The 20,870-nt window shown below is 40.0% G+C and overlaps 1 protein-coding gene across 2 annotated transcripts; it reads left to right on the top strand.

Moving 5' to 3' along the window:
- Positions 810-12,307, top strand: ICOS (inducible T-cell costimulator). Of its 2 annotated transcripts, XM_021397511.1 has the most exons (8): positions 810-915; positions 1,003-1,081; positions 1,304-1,396; positions 8,015-8,053; positions 8,351-8,689; positions 9,828-9,940; positions 10,551-10,641; positions 11,169-12,307. In XM_021397511.1, exons 3-7 carry the CDS (start codon positions 1,318-1,320, stop codon positions 10,638-10,640), a joined length of 660 nt encoding a protein of 219 aa, XP_021253186.1. In that variant the 5' UTR covers positions 810-915; positions 1,003-1,081; positions 1,304-1,317; the 3' UTR covers position 10,641; positions 11,169-12,307. The 2 variants fall into 2 exon arrangements, with proteins under 2 accessions (XP_021253186.1, XP_021253185.1); XM_021397510.1 differs by having other exon boundaries at positions 828-1,081.

The raw sequence follows: 20,870 nt of genomic DNA, 5'->3' as shown, positions 1-20,870 counted from the left end.
AGTGAAGTGTATCTGTTCTAGTTTCATCATTGCTCGAACCTTCATATATTACTCTTTAGCTTCAGAATTAATAGTATACTGCAGAAACTTTCTGTAGTTAGAATTGAGTTTGGCTTCAGAAACCCAAGCTGAAAATTTAGATCAAATCTTGACTTGACTCTGACTTAGCTCTGATTTTAATTTAACAAAAGATAAAGATTCATAGGAATTTGCAAAGATCTGAAGTGACTAAAACTCTCTTCAGGTGAACAAATCTTTAGCAGTGGTAACGAAGGAAATTAAATCACTGTTCGAAGAAGGGTAAACCAACAGTAAAGTAGGAGACAGTCTGTAAACCAGTCCTATTATTCATAAGTTATTTGGTACCACTGTATGAGCATTACAAAGACACCAACCTCAGGCACCAGAATTACTCTTTTGCGCTTTCTAGTATATATATGACAGTCAGAAATGCTAAATGCATCTAATTTATTAAACATCATTTAGAAACTGTTTTTCCAACATGTTATCTGCCCTAAAATTAGTATTACAAACACAATAAATAGCCAGTTCTAAATGGTTGTAGAACATTTTACCCCAGAGGGTCCTAAAGCATTTCCTGAATACAGATGGATCACAGGCCAGAATACAGTGTGCAGCACAAAAGCAAGGAGAGGAAGGGAGAGAAGCTTCTGACATAAGGCCCTGGGGCATTGTGTTAGTTCTTCTTTCAAAAGTCTCTTATGTCTGCACAGAGCAAGCCAGAACTTCAGGGTGGAAATCTGACAAGGGTGAGCCTTCAAGATGTCACAGGGATGAATGAATCCTTCTTGTGACCCGGATCTGTTCTTCCACCAAATTCCAGGACCAGGACCAAGAGGAGCCTCCTGCCCTATGGGACATCAGCTGCCATGCAGAGCAGCACCACCAGCTTCGGTGGGGGAAGCCTGGCCACCAGTAGCAAGCACACATATACTGTAAGCTAACTTAAGGTACAAGTCACCGATCACTGCCTATCTGCAGGAAGTGTACTGTCGATGAAAACAGCATCTATCGTGACAGATTGAACCAGAAGAAACCTTTGCGGAAGTGGACATCAAAGGTAATGTAAGAATATCTTTCATCTTCCTGTCTGTGACAGCAAGCCATGAGGTAGGAAAAAAAACAAGCAGTAAACTCCACAGGTGTGGGCGACTGCTAATGCTGACATAGCTGTAACGTAGTCAGGGGTTAAATAAAAAGGTCCTTCTGATTATCATATAATTTCCCCATTGCCCACAAACCACTTCCTTTTCTACCCATGAATTCTTCTCCATCTTCACAGCAGACAGAAAGCTGATGCCTCTGTGTCAGGCAAGCATGAAGTCAATTGCAGTAACTTTCTATCTCCTCTGTTTTCAGTTTGAAGCCTTGTATGGTAAGTAGTATTTTGGATTATTCTCCTTGCAGTGATGTTTCTATGGAATATACCTACTCAGTGAAGGGAGAGAGTAAATGTGATGTGATAGCAAGGGATTGGAGGAATTGCGATAATTAAGGGAAACAGCTGCAAAAAGACTGCTCTCAACTTTAAGATTGCTAGAGTTGGTTGGAATAGAATTCCTGCTAGCACGGGGGGGTTTAAGCTGAAACAAAGAAGTACAAGTTCTCATTGTTTGTATTCTTTCACTAGTCTGCTCAGTGTTACCCTCTAGCTGTTTAGACTGTAGTGCCCTACCCCGCTTCCATTGCTGGGTACAAAGTCTTACAGCAGCATGACAACAAATGGCTTAATAACAAAAGCTAAGTTATTGATATTAATCACGGTCATGTTTGGGCAGGGAATTTTTATACTGTGAAAAATATCTATGGATATTTTGGAAGAGTGGATGAGATCATTCTGATGCAGGCTTGAATGTGGAATGACTTAAAAGGAGCTTTAGCTCTTCTAATGCTGTGTTTAAGGGGCAGGGTGACAGCACTGATCTCGTCCAGCCATAAACACGGATGTAGCACTTTGCAAAGTTCAGTGTTTTGTCACAGCTATACAAAGTAAAATAGCAGAGCTCACATTTATCTGTAACCTCTCTGAAACCTACATATTTCATGGCCAGCATGGTATTATACATGGTATATTACAGATAGTATCTGATAAAGAAGTGCCTTTCTTTTCATTATATACTGTTCAAGGATTTGGTATGATGCATCACGTAAGACCAAGTGCACACAATTACTAAGCACCATCCAAACATGTTATTTGAAGGTCATGCCAAGGGCTATGGAATATTTGCTTCCAAAATTCCAGTGATAGGTTTAGGATAGGTTTCAAGTCTCTCAGTAGAACTGAGGTAGTCCTGAGGTTTCATAGAGAATAAAAACTTTCATTTAAATAAAAACCTGTTTTCAGCTCTTTAAGCAATGCAGATGCCCTTTGAGGCAATAGTATACTGAGTTTACAGACATTGAAAAGTTGCGTTAAATCACGGGGATGGAGGATTGTGGCCAGTATCTCTAAAGGGACATGAGCTATTTTTTTTTTTCTCTCTCTGAAATATCATCTTGAAATCTGTCAACTAAAACATCTTCTCAATTTCTCAAGTTGTCAATTTAGCAGCTGTAGTTGACCAGCACACCAGCACATTTGGCTGGAGCCACCTAAAAGGAAATTCCTTGTAGGAAGAAATAGGCTGCAGTTTAAGGGTGAAATAATAGTTCTACCTGGTACTGGCATTTTTCCCTTCTTTCTCTCTTCCTTCCAACACAGAGGATACAACTTTGGGCAGGGCCTGGTAAGAGGAGATTACAGGAGAAAGATTGTTTCCAGTGAGAAATGGTATTTCTCACATTTTTTTCCTTACAGTGTTTTTGGTATAACAAGTACTAATTATTATTGTTATTTGTAAAAAGAAAAGAACCATAAAACATGAGCTTGATGTAACACACACTAGCACGATGCCGTCATTTAGAGAGTGAGTTAACGTTCTGGAATTGTGGCAGGTTTTTGGGAGTGAAAACAGAGTAACTTATGAGGGTGGTTTTTTTTGGTTTTTTTTTGTTTGTTTGTTTGTTTTTTGTGTAGTTTTTAGCAAGCTCCACTTCTGATCTGTGGATCTTGTTTTCAATGGAAACAGCTCACAGAAGGTGATATATGTGTGCATATGTGTACTGTGTAATTTGGTAACTCAACTGTGATCAAGAAATTGTAAGAGCATGAAGCCTCTTTTGTAGATGAGCACACGCATTGGGATTTCAGCATATATTGCTGTAGGACTCCACAGCACATGAGGCTCTTGGCTCTGAAATGTTGTACGTGAGCTTTTGCAGGCCAACATTTGCAAAGCATTACTGGTGTTTACCCACAGATCTCTGGCTGTCAGGAGGAAACGATGGTCATTTCTCAGAAGGGTGTCTGAAATACCACCAGCAATGGCTCCTGTGTTAGCAGTGTATTTTATAACTGTTTCCATAATTCACAACATATCTAATACCATAGAAATAGTTCAGATGATAGTTCCTTTGAGTAATTTTGGCCATTACTAGCTTTGCCTTGAAGCACTGCTTTCCTCTCTTAACCCCCGATTCTCAAATGATAGGAGCATGTTAATTTCAGGTTTATGAATGATTACACTAAATTGACAGTGTTATTCTCAGAATGCCTTGAGAGGTTAAAAAACTATAGCTATATAAAATAAAACTGTATACAAATGATATAAACAAAACTGTAAAAAGAGTGTGCAGTTTCATTATGTGTTTAGTAATAATGAAGCAGAAGTGCTTGTTTTAAAAGCTGAGTCTGCACCATACTTGATCATTTTCAGAGGCAAACACATCCAAGTGAAATTATGCTTGTTCTTTAAATCAGATAATTAGTTTTCTGAAGGCTGGGGCAGGTAAAACAAAATGCAAGTAAACCGAGCAAGAATATTCTATTCTCCTACCCTAAAATTCAAGTACTAGATTAAACTGTTAGGACCAAAAGATACAATGGATCTTGGTATTCACAAATAGCATTGGATCTGCCAAAGGGCAATGAGAAAGCCCAAAGTTGCAGTCCCATTAAAATGAAAATAACCTGCCTTTCAGTGGCCTCTGTGTCCAAGCGCCATTACCACAGAAATTCGAAAGCTTCTGCCAAAGTATTTCCCACTGCAGTAAAGATGAAATTAAATATGTCTATCAAAGCAGCTGCGGTGGATATATCTGTTATCCAGGTAATCTCTTATGGAAATTTACATGACTGGAAGTACACATATACTGTGTATACGCAAGTGTGTATGTGGGAGCATACACACACACACTTTCATAGTTTAATGTAACAAGATGTTACTCTCATATACATGTTCATTTTTTGGATTCACATCTGCTTGACATGAGGTGAGCTAGGAACATCTCTATACAACACCAGTGTGACACTTCTATAAAATCAATGAAAGATTTGTTTCCTCTTATCTCAAACTCCTTGTTGTGGTTTAACCCTGCAGGTGGCTCAGCACCACACAGTTGTTCACTTGCTCCCCCACTTCCCAGTGGGATGGGGGAGAGAATCAGGGAAAAAAAGGTAGGACTCGTGGGTTGAGATAAAACTATTTACTAAGATAGAGAAAGGGAAAGGGATAATAGTTGTGACTATATACCTCTGTATGAGTGTATATAACAAGTAATGCACAAGCAATTGCTCACCACTCCCCAACCAAAGCCCAGCTAGCTCCCTGAGCAGCAGAAGAGAACCAGATGAACTCTCACCTCCTTCAGAAGTCCTTCCACCTGATGTCGTATGATATGGAATATCCCTTTGGCCAATTTGAATCAGCTGCCATAATTCTGTTCCCTCCCAGCTCCTTGGGCCCTTCTTTGAGAATGGCCTTGGCTCTGTACAGCAGTGTGTAGCAGTAACCAGAAACACCGCTGTGTAATCAACATTGTTTTCTCCTAGAACTAAAAACATAGCATCATACCAAACACTCAGAAGAAAACAATTCCATCCCAGCTGAAACTAAGACACTCCTTGTATTACAATTGCATCTGTTGTTTTATGGAAAAAAAAATGGCCAAATGCAAGTAGTTTTACTACTGAGCAGTGAGGTTCTTCTGTTCATTTTCAACTATAACATGATGTAGTATTTATTCACTTTTTTTTTTAATATTAGGGAGGGTTTATGAGTAAATCTCTCAATGTTACTGTATGTTTTAACCTCCACTTCCTATCTTCCATTCCCCTAAATGTACATTTACTCTGATAGTGGTTTGGCAAATGACATTGCAAATGCGTCTGGCCATTAACCACAGGGTTCATAGGATTTCCCTAGGAATGAACCAATACAAATGAGCACAAGAGAACGGCAGTCAGCTGTTGGGAGGGGGAATAAGCTACATTTTAGTATGCAGAGAGAGAGAGAATTCATATCAGGACTCCATGCAGAATAGCTAGTGAGCTGGAAATTCATATCAAACCTCACTCATTGTGTTTATCCATGTAGATAATTTTGTGTTTTAATCTCAGGCACTGCTAATCTCATTTTAAAATGTGCTCCCTTTATACTATGCTAAACACACTCTTCTGTATGGTCACTTGTTTCAGAAGAATACTAATTGCATCACATTTTCCAGAATGCTCCATCACAGAAATACATTACTAAGTCTTTCTTGAAAATAGCCAGTTACAGCTTCTGGGCCTGAGAGGATGCAAGATGATCTTTCAGCTTGCCACAAGGTCACATGAACTTCATGCTTAATCATCTCCCCCTGCCCTTTTCCATTAAAAACAAGGATTAAAACCACAATCTCTGACAAAGATTTTAAACCACCCAGTATGAAAGGGCAATTTCATTAGCCAACAGAAGAATTAAACTGTTCTCAGAGGCAATCAGAGGAATGAAATTCCAAGCTAATGCTGTGAGCAGAGTAGCTGGGGGCCTGTGGTACTGCTGGACTCTAGCTGCCTAGCCCTGGGTCAGCACCTGCTCCCTCTCCCTCTCCCTCTCCCTCTCCCTCTCCCTCTCCCTCTCCCTCTCCCTCTCCCTCTCCCTCTCCCTCTCCCTCTCCCTCTCCCTCTCCCTCTCCCCTTCAATGAGCAGTGGTAAATGCAGAAGCCTCAGCTACCAGTGATATCTGGCCAGTTTACACACACACTACACTACCTGGCTTCTGCTGTATCAACACACTGCTTTCTTTCTGTGCCTAAATAATTAGCCTGCTGTTGGACCTAATTTTAAAGGTATATGCTACCAAACTACAGGACACTGAAACTACAAAGTGTTTTAAAACACCTTCATTCCAAATGTTCTCATAGCAGCTGTTTTCTTTCACTACTCAATGTACAAGTCATTGAGAGCTGTTTCCTTCTTTGACCTTTGCTCCCAACTTTTCAGGCTGTATACTGCTCTGAGGGCTTAAGTGTTCTGTATCTGGGCCTTTAGTGTATTTAGGGCCTTATTTCAGTGTTGTTTGACAAGTTGTGTGGTTTTTTTCTGTCCTATCTTTACACCAGCAGAACAAGTTACCTTGTCTGTTATTGCACATTTAAGTCCTGAAAGAAGTACAGATATTGGAACCATTGCTGTTTGACACAGGGTCTCTGGCTGTGCACAGTAGGCCAGGGAAGAATGTGATAACTGGGAAGGAATCAATCAAAAAGGGTAACAGTTTGTATTGCTTTCCAACTGCACACCAAAAAGCATCTTCCAGAAGTCCATTATCTTTGCATCAGAATAAAAATATTTTAAACGACCATTCTTTGCAACGTCCTTGCCAGTGATGATAATGAGGGAGCAAGAATTCAAAGCAGAAAAAAGCATGGACACTAAAGGATTATCCCAGTTCAGAGAATTGAGAGCGTACGACAGTACATGAATGACAATAATCTTCTGACCCTGTGCACATGGAGGCTGGATGTCTTAGATTACAGGTGTCTTGGGAAAAGGATTATTTATACTGTGTAATCAGTGCAATAACCAGTACAGCAGTAAAATGCTTCTATGTGGATCTAGACTACCATGTAGCAGTAACAAGAATATGATGGTGTATCAAGATCTTTATATGCAAGTATTTGTCCACTATTTCCTTTACATCATAAAATCCTAATGTAGAGTGTATTTCAATCTAAATGGCCTCTGAAGAACTTAAACTACCAGAAGACAGGAAAAACAGATATAAGTTTCACAAGTTTATACCTGTCTGTGTATGACACAAACATCTAATTTTATAGCATTGTTAAAAAGTCTAAATGAAACACTACCAGGCTTTGCAATGCCTACTGCTGAAATACAAAGTATTTCAAAGTAGTACGTGTCACCAATACAGCCAGAAAATTCTCAGTGTTTCCACAGTGGATGATGATGGGGGCAGAAACTCAAAAAAGTCCAGAATAATTATTAAAAGTGTGCCATGCTCCTGTAACAGAGGCTGCCTAAGTGTGATGGACTGAATGCAGCTTGATAATCACAAATGAAAGAAGTTTTCTGTTGAAAAAAGAACAAAACTCTATGCACTGATTGGATATTTCCTTGCTGTTTATCTTGTAGCACCTTCCAAATAGGTATTCATTCTGCATGTGCCTCAAGATATTTTGATACAGTGCTGAGGAGTGGGGGAAACAGAAAAAACATACAGTGAAGTGGGAAGTCACTAAGGTCTGGAAGCAAAGTATAATGATGGCCTATTGGCAGCGTGGGGTTCATGAGAAAACAACAGTATGCGTTTTAATTTTGGGTGGATTTCCTCAGTATCTTTGGGGAAATTCCAATTTCACCTCAGTTACTATTTATTAAAAACACCTATTGCTTTTACAGAAGTGTTCTATGAATTTCTAAGTGCTACATATGTTATCGACATTAATTTGTGCTCAACTCGGGTTTTTTTCTACATTAATTTTTATACTTTGTGCTTTTATCATACCATGGGATTTTACAGTGTAGCACTGAGACAAGATCAGATAAGCTTATGACACAAGTATGAACACTAGAAAATAACTTTGGCGTCTTAATATTGAATGGCTCAGCCCTTGTTCCTGCATCTCTCTTCTTGAATTTTAAAAAGGAAACAATTTTGTATTTTTCAGGAGCTGATACCTGCTTATCAAGATTGTGCAAAAATATAGGTAAGACATTTGCATGATTTGGTTTATGGTTTAAGTGCATTTCTAGCTCAGAAAATACTACCCTTCAAGAAGAAGATCATCCTATTTTTTAATAGCACATTTCAACTTTTTTTTTCTTTTTCTGACAGTATTCCTATGCTATTGATTGTTGGCTTTACAAAAAGTGAGATGCCATTCTGAGTATTTTAAGCTTCCATCATATGGTTCACTTGCTTTGTTTAAATGAGTTTCTTAATGTTTTTGAGAACTTCTTCATTGCTGTTTGAGTGATTGCACTTACTGTTTTCATATTTTCAGATAAGCTTCAAGTCTCAGACCCCCAGGGGACAGTAGAATTTGAAAACGGAAACTTCAAGTTAATATTCCCAAACCCCAAAAACGTGAATGAGTTCAGCATGACCCTCCTCAAAGGGCATGAAAGGAAGGCGATCTGTGCACTCCATGTGAGCAAGAAGAAAGCCATCCCAAAGAGTAATGTCACCTACTGTCAGGCAGAGCATTCAAATACCAGCACCACTTTCATTCTCACAAATCTGGACAGAAAGCACATCGACACTTACACCTGCTGCCTGGAGAGTTTATTACCCCCTCCTTACATAGATTGCCACCTGAAAGAAACCTATTTGTACATCCAAGGTAAGTTTACTTTCCTTTTCTCCTCACTTCACTTTCCTGATGAGTAGACACTAAGCATAGCTATGCAGCAGTGAAAAATCTGACTAAAGTTTGTACAGATAGTTTCAAGAGACCAGATAACTACTCAGCAAGGAGCTGGTGGCAGTAGAGCAGTATTGGTAGAGAGCTCAGCATGGTCACCCTGTGTTTATTCATCCTACTGGCAGGTTTGCAGCCTATGCTGAATTCCACACATTGTTGGGGGCACCCAAGTTACATAGAGAAGGACTTAGACTAACTACAGAAGACTTACTACACAGACATTAGTTCTGAATTACCTTTCACTTGGTGGCTATTTAGTATATTAAGTTGAAACACTTAACAGTTTTGGTTTTTTTTCCTCTTCTTTGGTTCTCCATATAGATGAATAGCAGTACTGTATTGTCTGTTGTCCTCCCCTCTCCATCATTTCCCATTTCTCAACATCAAGACTAAACAAAGATAGAAGCTGAAATGCTGAGGCTAATATCATGTGTTTGGGTCAAATGATCTACTGTCCCCCTCTGCACTTAAAACATGTTGATCTCAGAATCGAATTGTGACATTCTTTTTTTTGTCAGCAGTGTTTCAAATGCTGTCAATTTCCATTTGTCCTGATAGCCAGGCACTCATAGCTATTGCTGCTTGTTTCATGTCCTATTGTATTTTCTCCCAGACCTGAGCAAGGTTCATTTTGTACCCCCCAGTTTGCCTTTCTATCCAAACATGACTGTCAAAGGCCCCTCTTCTTTGGAGCAGGCCACGCTTTATATCACCTGTGTTTCTTTCTGAATGTAAATATACACCTTGTTCACATCTCCAAATCTGAATACCACCACGCTCTCAAGACCGCCTTGGTTTCCTTTCAATCTACTCTTTTAGCCTTCTGCACCAACCATTAGGATTTCATCTCTCCATCTGGAAAACAACAGTGTTCTTTTTCCTGCTGAACACAGTTTTCCAAGGCAGCTTTTCAACTTGTGGAAATCCTTCTCCAGACACACTTTGTCTGTTTCATTAGATATGAAAGAAAGAAGGGGAAATAATTTGAAAAATTATCTCTAGGGGAAAGAGAAGGTGCTGATTCTCAGCAATGACTTATTTGCCTCCTTATCTCCAGATAAGGAAGACTGCTTTTCACAAGGAACCATGTCATGGATAATTATTGGCCTGATTGCATTTGCTCTGATTTCCTGTGTCTGCTGTGTAGTAGCTTGTCGCTTAAGGAACAAGGTAAGCAAGTCCAAGAGAGATTCTGCACAACCCTCCTTCACTGAGGTCATGGACAGGGAACTTAATTTTGTAAGAGTTAGAGAGTGGGACAGGCACATACTCAGCATGTAATGTGTTTTTTGACAGAGACATAGTTGTTAATTTACCACTGGAATTCAGTCACTGATTACAGCAGCTCAGATTTAATTTTTCTAAAACAGAATTGTCTATTGATTTAAGAGTTGGGAATCATAGAAAAGAGAAGAAATGCTGCACAGGTCAGCAAAATTACTTTGGTAAGCAATTCAGCAGATTGTTTTCTTCAAGAATGGAAACAAATCATCAGTGGAGCAATTCCAGCTCTGTTCTGGAGCAAAACCATTATAACAAAGAGCCAGTCAGCTCAGGAAAGAAAGGAGACCAGGGACATCAGTTATTTTTCTGGATGGTGTGTGTTTTTCATTTTTGGTTTGTTCTATTCCATGTTTTCTACCTTAGCGCCTCTCTATTCAGACTTCAATATTCCCGCTGAAAACAGTCAGATTAACTTCCCTATTTAAAGAACAGCAGCAGAAGTGGTAGAGGTTAGTGGCCACAAATTAAATTCATGGCATTTTCTTTCTGTTTGCAGAATCAGCAGTGTGAATCTAACTCCCATGAGTACAACAGTGAATACATGCCCATGGCAGCAGTGAATGCAGCTAAAAAACCAAGAATCTGAGGTTGTATTAAACCTGCAAGTGCTTGAACATTGCTTGTATCTGTTGCAGTTTTCTCTGGGAAGGAAAGATTAGCTTGCTGTGTCTTCCATTGATTCCAGGAGGATAGACGGGTGGGAGAGGTTGGCACAGTACCTTGTTAATGTAGTTTTTGCTGCCAAGTATCAGGAAAGGGAAACAAAATCTCTGGAAAGCCTTTGAATCGGAATGGTGGGCTGGTTCCTACAAATGCAATTGCTTCACATCAGTGCACAATAATGATCTTATGCATGAGGAAGGGATGTATGCAGTTCTATTCGGATTATTCAAATACTGTGTGATACCCAAGATCTCTCTGAAGAAGCGATTTGCCAAGATTTGCTCAGGGTTATGGGTTAGGAGCAAATAATCTGTAAGGAGTGACGAATTTCCTAACTCCTCAAATGCTTACACAGTAGCCAGAAGCAGTTTGGATACAGAACAGAACCAGAGGTTGGACTGATTGAAATATACGTGGGTTGCATGTAACTAATTCTCCACTTCTCTTCCAGGTTGAAGTTGCTTATGGCATAGAAATTCTGGCAGCAGAAGTTTCCAGCTACTTGAACCTGGATAACGGGAAATCAGCATTTCCTCACCTTCCTGTGCCTTCCTGAGCTCTTACAATAGCTCTGTGCTCAGTCATGAGATACCGATATCTAGTACCAGTACTGTTCTAAGCTGTTTTGCTCTCACCTTGTGTGTTAACTGGCAGGCTGCCTGATTCACTGACTTGTGGATGAAGTGCTAACGATGTGTTAAAGATGTCAGCTTTTAGATGAAGAAAATGCTGTGTTTGCTTGAGAGTAGATTCCTGTAGTGCTGCTACAGAGGGAACTTCTATTTTCTACAGTCTCTATGGTAAACTTTCCATTGGGAACAAAAGAAGACTACCTCCAATGCCGGTCCTTGTGGCTTAGCAATAAAGCACTGTCAGTGCATTGCACAAGCCCTTTTGTTAGGGCTAATCTGTGATGTCATGAATTCATCCTAAGATTCACTGTCAACCTTCTTTGTACCACACTAGGAGAGAGCAGTATGCACACATGTTCTCCTGCAAGTTGTGAGACAGCAGGGAAACAAACCTGAGAAAGCACAGCAGAGACTTTACTATGACACAGAACCTCAGCTACACCCAGCTGCATTTTTCATATTTGTGCTGTCAGTACATCTTTGCCATTTGTACATTAGGGGTCCTCTTATTTAATTCAATCCTGAATTCTCCTATCAAAAGAGGAATTTTTACTGCAACTGCTCTTTAAATCAGTTCAAAGTTGCAGAACTGGTCCCTCAACTAGGAGGCATGATCACTCCTCTTCATGTCTTACAGCCCAAATACAACAGAGTCCATAAACCAGTGTATTCATGGACTCTGCTTTGCAATTGTCTTCCTTTTGTGTTTTGATATGAAACCTTTACCGCTTCCCTAGTGGGTTTAGGGGTTACTTGACCTGCAAATTGTTCAGATCCTATAATATGAATGAGATGATTGATTGAATGAATAAATGAATGAAATGATCAGTACTTCACACTATTTGTGAAATCCACCAAAACTCTGGACCATAAATGACCAACTGGGAATCCTATCTGGATATATTGCCAACATCTGGCTGCATGAAGCAGGGTAATGCATTGTTGAGTCTCTTTGTAATTCTTTGACAAAACAAATATTTGTCAGAGGATACAATGGCTGTTTGTCTGGTAAACAGAAGGCTGGTTTCAAATTTGATAGAGTAAACAGGGATCATCAGGCATGGAAAGGACATAAGCTGGTATGTCAAGAACAGAGTTTTCCTCAACAGAAGTCTAAATACATAGAGGTATTGCAGCGAGAAGATGTGAATTGTTAGCTGTGACCTTAAGAAAAGAGAAAATGGGAAAAGCACTGAAAGAAGTGAGGACTACCAATTTAGCAAGAGCTAACCCACTAAGACAACCAGCTCCTAGGCTCAGATGTAGAGGGGCAGCCTGGCATGCTGGGTAACATTCTTTTCTGTTGTTCCATCATATAACTTTGCCAATTTACTTAAGCTCCCTATCAAACAAAACTATCCTCCACAAATACATCCACAAATACATGGTTTCAATATTTTGAAAATTATTGGTAAAATAATTGGATTTGAAAATTATCAGTGAAAAATAACCTCTACTGCTTATGATAAATGCTCGATACAAAATACTGTGTAACAGTGGAATCTTACTCCCTGGAACTTCCAACAAGAATGAGAAAGAAATTTGTGGAATAAAGAGTTTCTGAAAAGAATGAAAAAACTGAGGTTTGCCTTGAGATGCTGCTGTGAAAAAGATATGTCAAAATATGTTGTACTCTAGAACAACAAACAGATTAACCCATTGTAACAAAGCTTTGGGAAGTCTCAAGTTTCATCACTGCTTTTTAATTCTTAATAAAACTTCTTTTATTTGTTATACCATGTATCCTTAAGAAACATCATGATTGCATGCATGTCGTATGAAAAAAATAAGCTCTTCAACCTCCACAGTTCAAGAGGAAGATGGTAGGGGCAGTTTATGACCATATAGGAACTTAATGGGAAACATGAAAACAGAACAAATGAAAAAAGAAAATAATAATAAAAAAGTGAAAACAAAAAATCTGGAGTTGTTTCCATGCAGTGAAGTAATTATGCTGTTTTGATTGTTTAGTTTCTTGGTTTTTTTTTCATAAAAATATCTTTTTTCTTCTTGCCCTTGTTCTTCATTTCTTTTAATCCTTTATGCTACACACAGGTAATGTTCAGAATTATTATGGGACATTTTTCAATTTCTTTCTGCCACTTCAATACCCTCAAATCAAAAGGAGATGGAAAAAATGAATAACAGCAGAATGAGAAAAAATCTATGAAAAAAATAACATGAGCTGAGTCTACAGACTGAGTGACAAAAAAGACTAAAATAATAATAAAAAAAATGGATTCAATAAGAATAAACAAAAAGTCTAATATGCTCATAGGCCAGCAATTCAAAAAGTCAAAACTCTTTTTGGAAACTCCCAGTTTTGAGAAAAGACCATTTTAGCAGGAAAAAAAAGATCAAATAAAAGTATTTCAGCCAACTCTTGTACAAAATCCACATACAAGCAGAAACATTAGTAATATCCAAACAGCCTCCAGGAAATGAGAGTGTGGGGGTGGGGAAATAAGCTACTAAGAAGCAATCTCAACTTGTTTCCTCTGTTTGCAGTGTAAAAGTTTAGGACTGTAACAGTAATTTTCCAGTTGAGCAGCAGTCCATGATGGGAGTTCTACAACATAGGCCTCTCCATCTTCATATTTTACAGCAAATAGAATTTAAAAAGGATTTTGCTTAGGGCTATTCCAGGAGCCAGGTCTCTAAAAGACATGTATGGTAAGGATCAGTTTCTATCATACACCAGGCAACAAGATCCAGGATCAGTAAGAGGCTTTCATCCTTACTGATCTATCCTTGTTACAAATTGTCAAACATTTCTGGAAACTCAGTAGTGCCCTTTACATCTTCCCAGTTGGTGCCTGTATGGACTCTATGAAGTCAGTAAATCAGTAAACCCAGTAGGTTTGTATGGCAAAGAATTAATTGAAAGTTAAGATCAGAAATAAAAATTTACAATCTGAGCAAGCTAAACTGAACCTAATCTTGCTAAACACGCAATACGAACTACTGTCAACAGGTGAAAGATGTTATGGGTGACAACTACAGCTACTCCAAAATTTAAGTATGGATAAATGACAAGAATCTCATAATTTGAACACCTGTATATCTTGAGATAAATTGAAATCCAAATCTCAATATGTATTTTGTAACTTTATCTTCTAGCCTGAATTATGAACCCAAATCTGTAAGCTCTTAGATTTTAAGGATTGAATTCAAGATTGCAGTTTTGTACCTAATATTTGTGTATATAACAATCTGTGAAAGAAATGACATTATGAAATGCTGTGGGCCATGTTCCCCTAGCATGGGTATTTCATTATCTTAAAAATTCAAGTAGATTTAAATTCTGTCATCCTTCTTACAGATTTTAGAGAGTTTGTTTATGGGTAGGGGAAAAGAGGCTCCGGAACTAGGGGAAAGCAAAAAAATTATCAAACAGAGATCTAAACCGCAGATACGTATTCCCTGTTAATGGTAAAGTGTTTTACATGTGGAGAGTTCATTGCACACATGAATCTGTAACTTGCCATGCAAAAGAACATATAAATAATAAAAGCAGAAAAAGTACAGGTTACTGAAATTTCCTAATTAAAAATAAATTCAATTGGTTAGAGGGGACTTCTGCCCATACAATATTTACTGGGGAGCTGTACCTAAGTCTTTGCTTTTGGTTCAACATTAACTGCAGTGAAACTCTTTTCAGTGGTGTGTAGTGACAGAACAAGGGGCAATGGGCAAAAACTAGAACACAGGAAGTCCCAGATCAACACAAGAAAGAACTTCTTTACTGTGAGGGTGACAGAGCACTAGGGCAGTGGAAGTCCGTGGAGTATCATTCTCTAGGGATCTTCGAAATCCACCTGGATGCCTTCCTGTGCAACGTACTGTAAAGAACTTGCTTTAGCAGAGGGTTGGACTAGATGATCTCCAGAGGTCCCTTCCAGGCCCTATGATTCTGTGATTCTGTGAAACACTCCATAAATCTAAGTCCCTTCAATTGTCTAATCCTTCACTGCTAAAACAGTCTACTCACTGTCATAAAAAATTCCCATTTCCCTTATAGATTAAATTTTGATTTGTATTTATGTTCTATGGTTATGAGTTCAAATCAGTATTGGGGGTTTGCTGGAATGAGGAATAGGAAGGATTAAACGGCTTTTCTGGCAAAAAGAGCTGGACAGGTATGAACTGGAGATATGAAGAAGAGGTCAGGGGGTGAACTTAGTCTAAATGAGTGTGCCTTAGCTATTTAATTCCTCTGGGGAATAATAAGATCTTGTATGGTGTGAGATCAATTTTTAAGAGATGAATCAGCTCTGATTATCAACAAGAAAGATTTAGCTGCTACACATATCAAACATCATCATTTTTTAAAAACTGCAAACATTAACAACTTTGAAATATTGAACATCATCTACATATTAAACCTTGCATCAATTCTCCCAATTTTTAGCATACTGTTGGCAAATCCATCACCCACCATATTTCAGCTTTAGCTTTCCTGAATCTTATATATTTTGTTGCCATCCCAAATTTGAGGCAAGGACTTACGGCCTGGATTAGCAAAGACTTACAAGGTGGTATTGCTTTCCTCCAGCCAAGAAGGAAGGTATATTTGCTGCCCTAGGCTTCTCCTGAAGAACTAAGCCTAGCATCCACCGAGTTGTTTGACAAAGCGTTAGGCAGTCACTACTTCTGTGGACTGCAACAGAGCAAAGCAAACAACTCGTAGGACATACTGTCAGAACAAAAAATATCAGCTTCCAATCAGTAATGCTGATATCTAGAGTGACCCTTCAGGTTCAAGAACATATTGAAAACCAACTGTATATTTTTGTACATGTTATTTGGAAAGGGGTTGTGGCTTTTTGGTTGGGTGTCATTTTACTTTGCTTTTTGTACTTGTACCTCCAAGAAGTCTAGACTCACAGAAGTTTGAGAGAAGGTCACAGAAAGACATGCCTTACTACTAAGGAACTCATTGAATCATGCATTTGGTGGTGAATATGGATTTCTTTCCAAGCACCACATGTATTCAGCGAAACACCCCCTGTCCTGGGGCACCATGTCTGCACAAAGGACTGGTGGGACCCCGGGATGCTGCCCTGCCCTAACAAAGCTTGTTTCCCCCTGCCAGGGCTGTGCCATCACGGTGGGGCATGGCTGCAGCAGGAGCAGCCTGGCCCGGGTGCAACATGAGGCAGTGCAGGAGCTGCTGATGAGCACTTCTGAAACTCCCCCAAGCTGAGGAGTCACCTTTTCTGAATCGCCTTGTTTCTTTTTCATGCAGCCAAGGCAAAGAGGTACAAAGCACTTCCCGCCACAACATCTGCCACACCAGCTTCAAAAGCTAAAGGAAACTTCGTCTCCATCAGGACTCCGACCCAGATGAAAGAAGCCCTGACTTTTCTGCTAAGTGTGTTGGTAATCTTTCCATTTAGAGAAAAGCTGTGCTCTTTACCGGAAAAAAGACGTGCCAGTGAAAATGGCTGCCCGTATTGAATAATAGCTTGTGAATCATAATTTCCACTGAAAATATGAGTTAAAGAAAATATCCTATTCACACAAGATGATGAAAACTTGCATTTCATTTGGTGAGAAAACAGGACTCTATTCATTTTCTTGAGAAAACAGTTAACACTATGCGAAGTTACTAATTCAAACACGGGAACACATCTCTTCCTCTGTAAGTACAAATATCCAAAGCAACTTTCAGAGACCTGAATTGTGTTCCAGTAATGGGGACTCATTTCCCTTTCCATGAATAAATAGCATTTGGTTCATAGGCACTGATAAAAACAGCAGCTGTGAAGAAAAATATGAAGAAAAGCATTGCTACGGCTTAGATAGTGAAATGAAACATAGGCAGCGGAATTTTTTTAATGCAGTTATGCAGTCAGTTGCTTTGATGCCAAACCAGATCATTACACCACATGATGATGGAATCACTTCTGAGTCATTTTCAAGATGCACTTTCTCTGCTTTCTGTGGTGCTAGCAAATGCAGATGTCGACTGTGAGTCTAGAGCAAGAGCCACATGCATCTGTACATTTTTCAGGTGGCTAAGTGCTGCTGAGTGATCCACTAAGGACATGTCAGACCTGTGGCACCTATGGGTTTCCAGAGATCTTGCCCTAAGAAACTGCTGGCAGAAAATCCTTTGACTCCGCATAGTAACTCCAGCAAGTGAGCTCACAAGTGCTGCCACAGGATGAATGAATCTAAGGTTAGGAAGGAAAATTTTTTAGTTAGGACATGCATGTAGAACGTAGCTCATTCCCCATTAAGCTATTGGTGTACTGTGTGATCTGAGATGGACTGAAGAGTTTAGAAACTGAAATGCTCAACCTTCTCCAGCCCAGTGAATGGGTGTTAGTCTCTGGTAGTGGATGCTGCAGCACTGACTGAAACATTATATCGCGTACCTCAGGTGCCTGACTGCAGTAGCTTGCAGAGCAGGAGGTGGATAGAGCACAGCCCTGCAACCTGATGGCTGCATGCCTGAGATACTATCCAGAGCATTGCCTATGAACTTCTTGTGAAAAATTCAGGGGTGAAGTACAAAAACAGATTTTGAAAGGAACTCTGGCTTGTCCCTCCTCAGACTGACTGCCAGCAACTTGGAGACAACATGGATTTCTCTCTCCCATGTGCTTGCTGCAGAATCCATAGCTGCCTCTCCTGCAAGGTGCTCTTTGGCAGCCAGGAGGATAGTCAGCCTGCACAGCACTGGGTAAGCACATGCTGCTGACACAACTACAAATCACCTCAGCCAGGCATTTCGCAGATGGATGCTGGCTACTGCCTGTGCCTGCAGGATGATGGGGACTCTCATCTGCCAAGGGCATGGGAACACCTGTGACAGTTTTGAATGTTGGGAGGTTTTTTATGCAACCGTCATTGTCTGCTATCTCACACATCACCAGTGCTTACCGTGTCACTAATTAATACTGCTGTAGGAGAAGTATCGAGCATTTTTAGAGCTACCTCCATTTACTGCAATTCAAACAGACAAAATTCAAGCTGCCAGTGAGGCTTTGGTACAATAAAGGTAATAAGAAAAATACTGCAGTTTGGAGGGAAGGAACTTTGAGCTCTCAGGAAAATGCAGGAAGAAGGAGAGCCTTCCTAGCTCCTTGTTATCCTGTCTCACCTCTGGCTTACAGAATTCCCACTAAGGACTCTATGATACAGCTGCCTACTTTCCTCCTCTGCAGGAACCTCTGCTCACAGTGTCTTCAGTGATTCGGGGAAAAGGAATAAGAGAAACGCTTTGCATGTAGCTCTGCTCATAAAAGAAGCTGGGTGGGAGAGTTGAAACCTGCTCTGCAAGCCAGATGATGCCCCCTTTATACTTGAGGGAAGATTTGCTCAACGTCTGTCAACTGAACTGTCTCATCTTGAGGGAAGAAGGAAAAAGAAACCAAAGCAAAGCCAAGAAGATGAAGAAGGTTGAATTGTTCCTCTGGAGAACATGTATTAAAGTAATGCTTTGCAAAGCCATTTTATTTCATTTATTTCATTATGTAAACTAACTTTAACAAAACTAACATTAACAAAACTAACTAACCTTAATAAACCTTTATTAACTTCAGCAAATCTATGCAAAAGTCAAATGATTTGGACTTTACAGAATCACAGAACAATAGAATTGTAGGAATTGGAAGGGGTTTCTGGTGTCATCGAGTCCAAACCCCCGGCTGAGGCAGGTTCCACCTGTAGGTTGCACAGGAAAGCATCCAGGCAGGTTTTGAATATCTTCAGAGAATGAGACTCCACAACCTCTCTGTGCAGCCTGCTCCAGTGCTGTCACCCTCACGCTAAAGAAGTTCTTCCTCATGTTCACATGAAACTTCCCATGTTCTAGATTTTGCCCATTGCCCCTTGTTCTGTTGTTGTACACAACTGAAAAGAGCCTGGCGATGTTGTAATAGGCGGTTGCGAGGATACAAGATGTAACGAGAAAGGCCCCTCCCCGAAGGAACAAGGACTAGTCGACCAAAGAATGTACCCGTGATGCAGGAAAAATGGCAAACTAAGATGATCCGATAAGCTACCTTTTGATATGTCAATAGATGGAAAATACTGCTTCATGCTTCACTGCTACATGCCTCAGCAAAAATATCCAATCAGCATTAAGGGAGTAAGCTTTAGATGGCAATAGTGGATAACAAGTATTATAAAAGGAGTGCTACACCTTTGAATAATAAAAAGCTTTTCTTGCTGCTATTGTGTGTGTGTGTGTGTGTGTGTGTGAGTGTGTTTTCAAGTGGTGCCAAAACCCGGGAACGTGTGTGTGTGTTTTCAAGTGGTGCCGAAACCTGGGAACGAGTGAGTGTGTTTTCATGGCCCCAATCATTTGACTCCCATACATTCGGTATTTATAAAAAGTGATGAAATACCCTCTCAGCTTTTTCTTCTCTAGGCTGAATAGTACAAGATCTCCTAGGTGGTCACTGCTCACAACTTGCAGGCCAGCTCCAGCACTGCTACAGTACAACTCCCCCTGAAATCTCTCCTCCTGCCTACAGAGGCCCTGGGATCTTTCCTTCAATGCAGCTCCCTGGGGTCCTGTTCCACAGACTGGACATTTCAGAGCCAACGTTCTTCAGGAATCTCCTCTGGCTCTTCAAGCTTTGTTAGGGCCACAGACGTCCCAGGCTATCAGTGTGGGCACTCAGCACAGCAAATAGCCTAAACTGACTGTTGTTGACTTTGAAGAATTCACAAAGGCTTGAAAGTGGACAAACTACTAAAAGAGTTTCCTCTGCTACATCAAAAAGAGTTGAAAAAAATTGAGAAGAGCTTGAAAAGCAGCTGATGTCTGACAGTGCATGTAGATCTGGGCCTACAGCATGGTTTTGCTGGCATCCACATCCGTGGATAACTCTAGGAGCAGTCCTGTGGAACATATCCAGAGAAATGCTTGAGATCCTCAGGCAGTGTTGCAATACATGTAACAGGTAATGACTTTCATAAGTTACAGTAAATCAAAATGTCAGTAATGTGAGCATGCACGTGGAGGACCAGGTCTTCATTTTGAAGTCCAGCTGGCAAGACCAGACAAAACAACATCTATCTGCTTTTCTGAGATTTCTTAGTGTGCCATCGCTCTGCAGGAACAAGAAATAAGTGAAATATTCTCATAATGAAACAAAGTGTATACAACCTTGAATGCTTATAGTAAGCAGATCTGCTGAAAGATGGTTCTCTCTCCCTGCCTGTGATCATGGCAAGCATAGGCTGCTCGTAGCAGTCTGCTTTCTGAGCAAACCCAGACAGTGTGTCATGACAGCCTGGGATCAAAATCAGCAACTTCAGCAAGACTCGTCCCCGGGGAAGAAGGTCAGAAATCTTCTATCAAGACTGGCTGTGTTTTGAGAATATTGATTTCAATATTACTAAGATAAAATAAGTGATACTGAAATGATTGGTTAAGCACACATCTTCCAGGAACTGAAACTCTACGAACTAAGTCTCTTTTTGAAAGTTGTATTTTATCTAAACGCATTGAGACTTTGATGATCAAGTAGCTTAATCTATCAAACATGCAGAGGTGTTTC

The sequence above is a fragment of the Numida meleagris genome, chromosome 5 (genome assembly GCF_002078875.1).
Source record: "Numida meleagris isolate 19003 breed g44 Domestic line chromosome 5, NumMel1.0, whole genome shotgun sequence".
Taxonomy (NCBI): Eukaryota; Metazoa; Chordata; class Aves; order Galliformes; family Numididae; genus Numida; species Numida meleagris.
The sequence above is the reverse complement of the archived record's forward strand: the minus strand, read 5'-3'. Positions and strand labels throughout refer to the sequence as shown.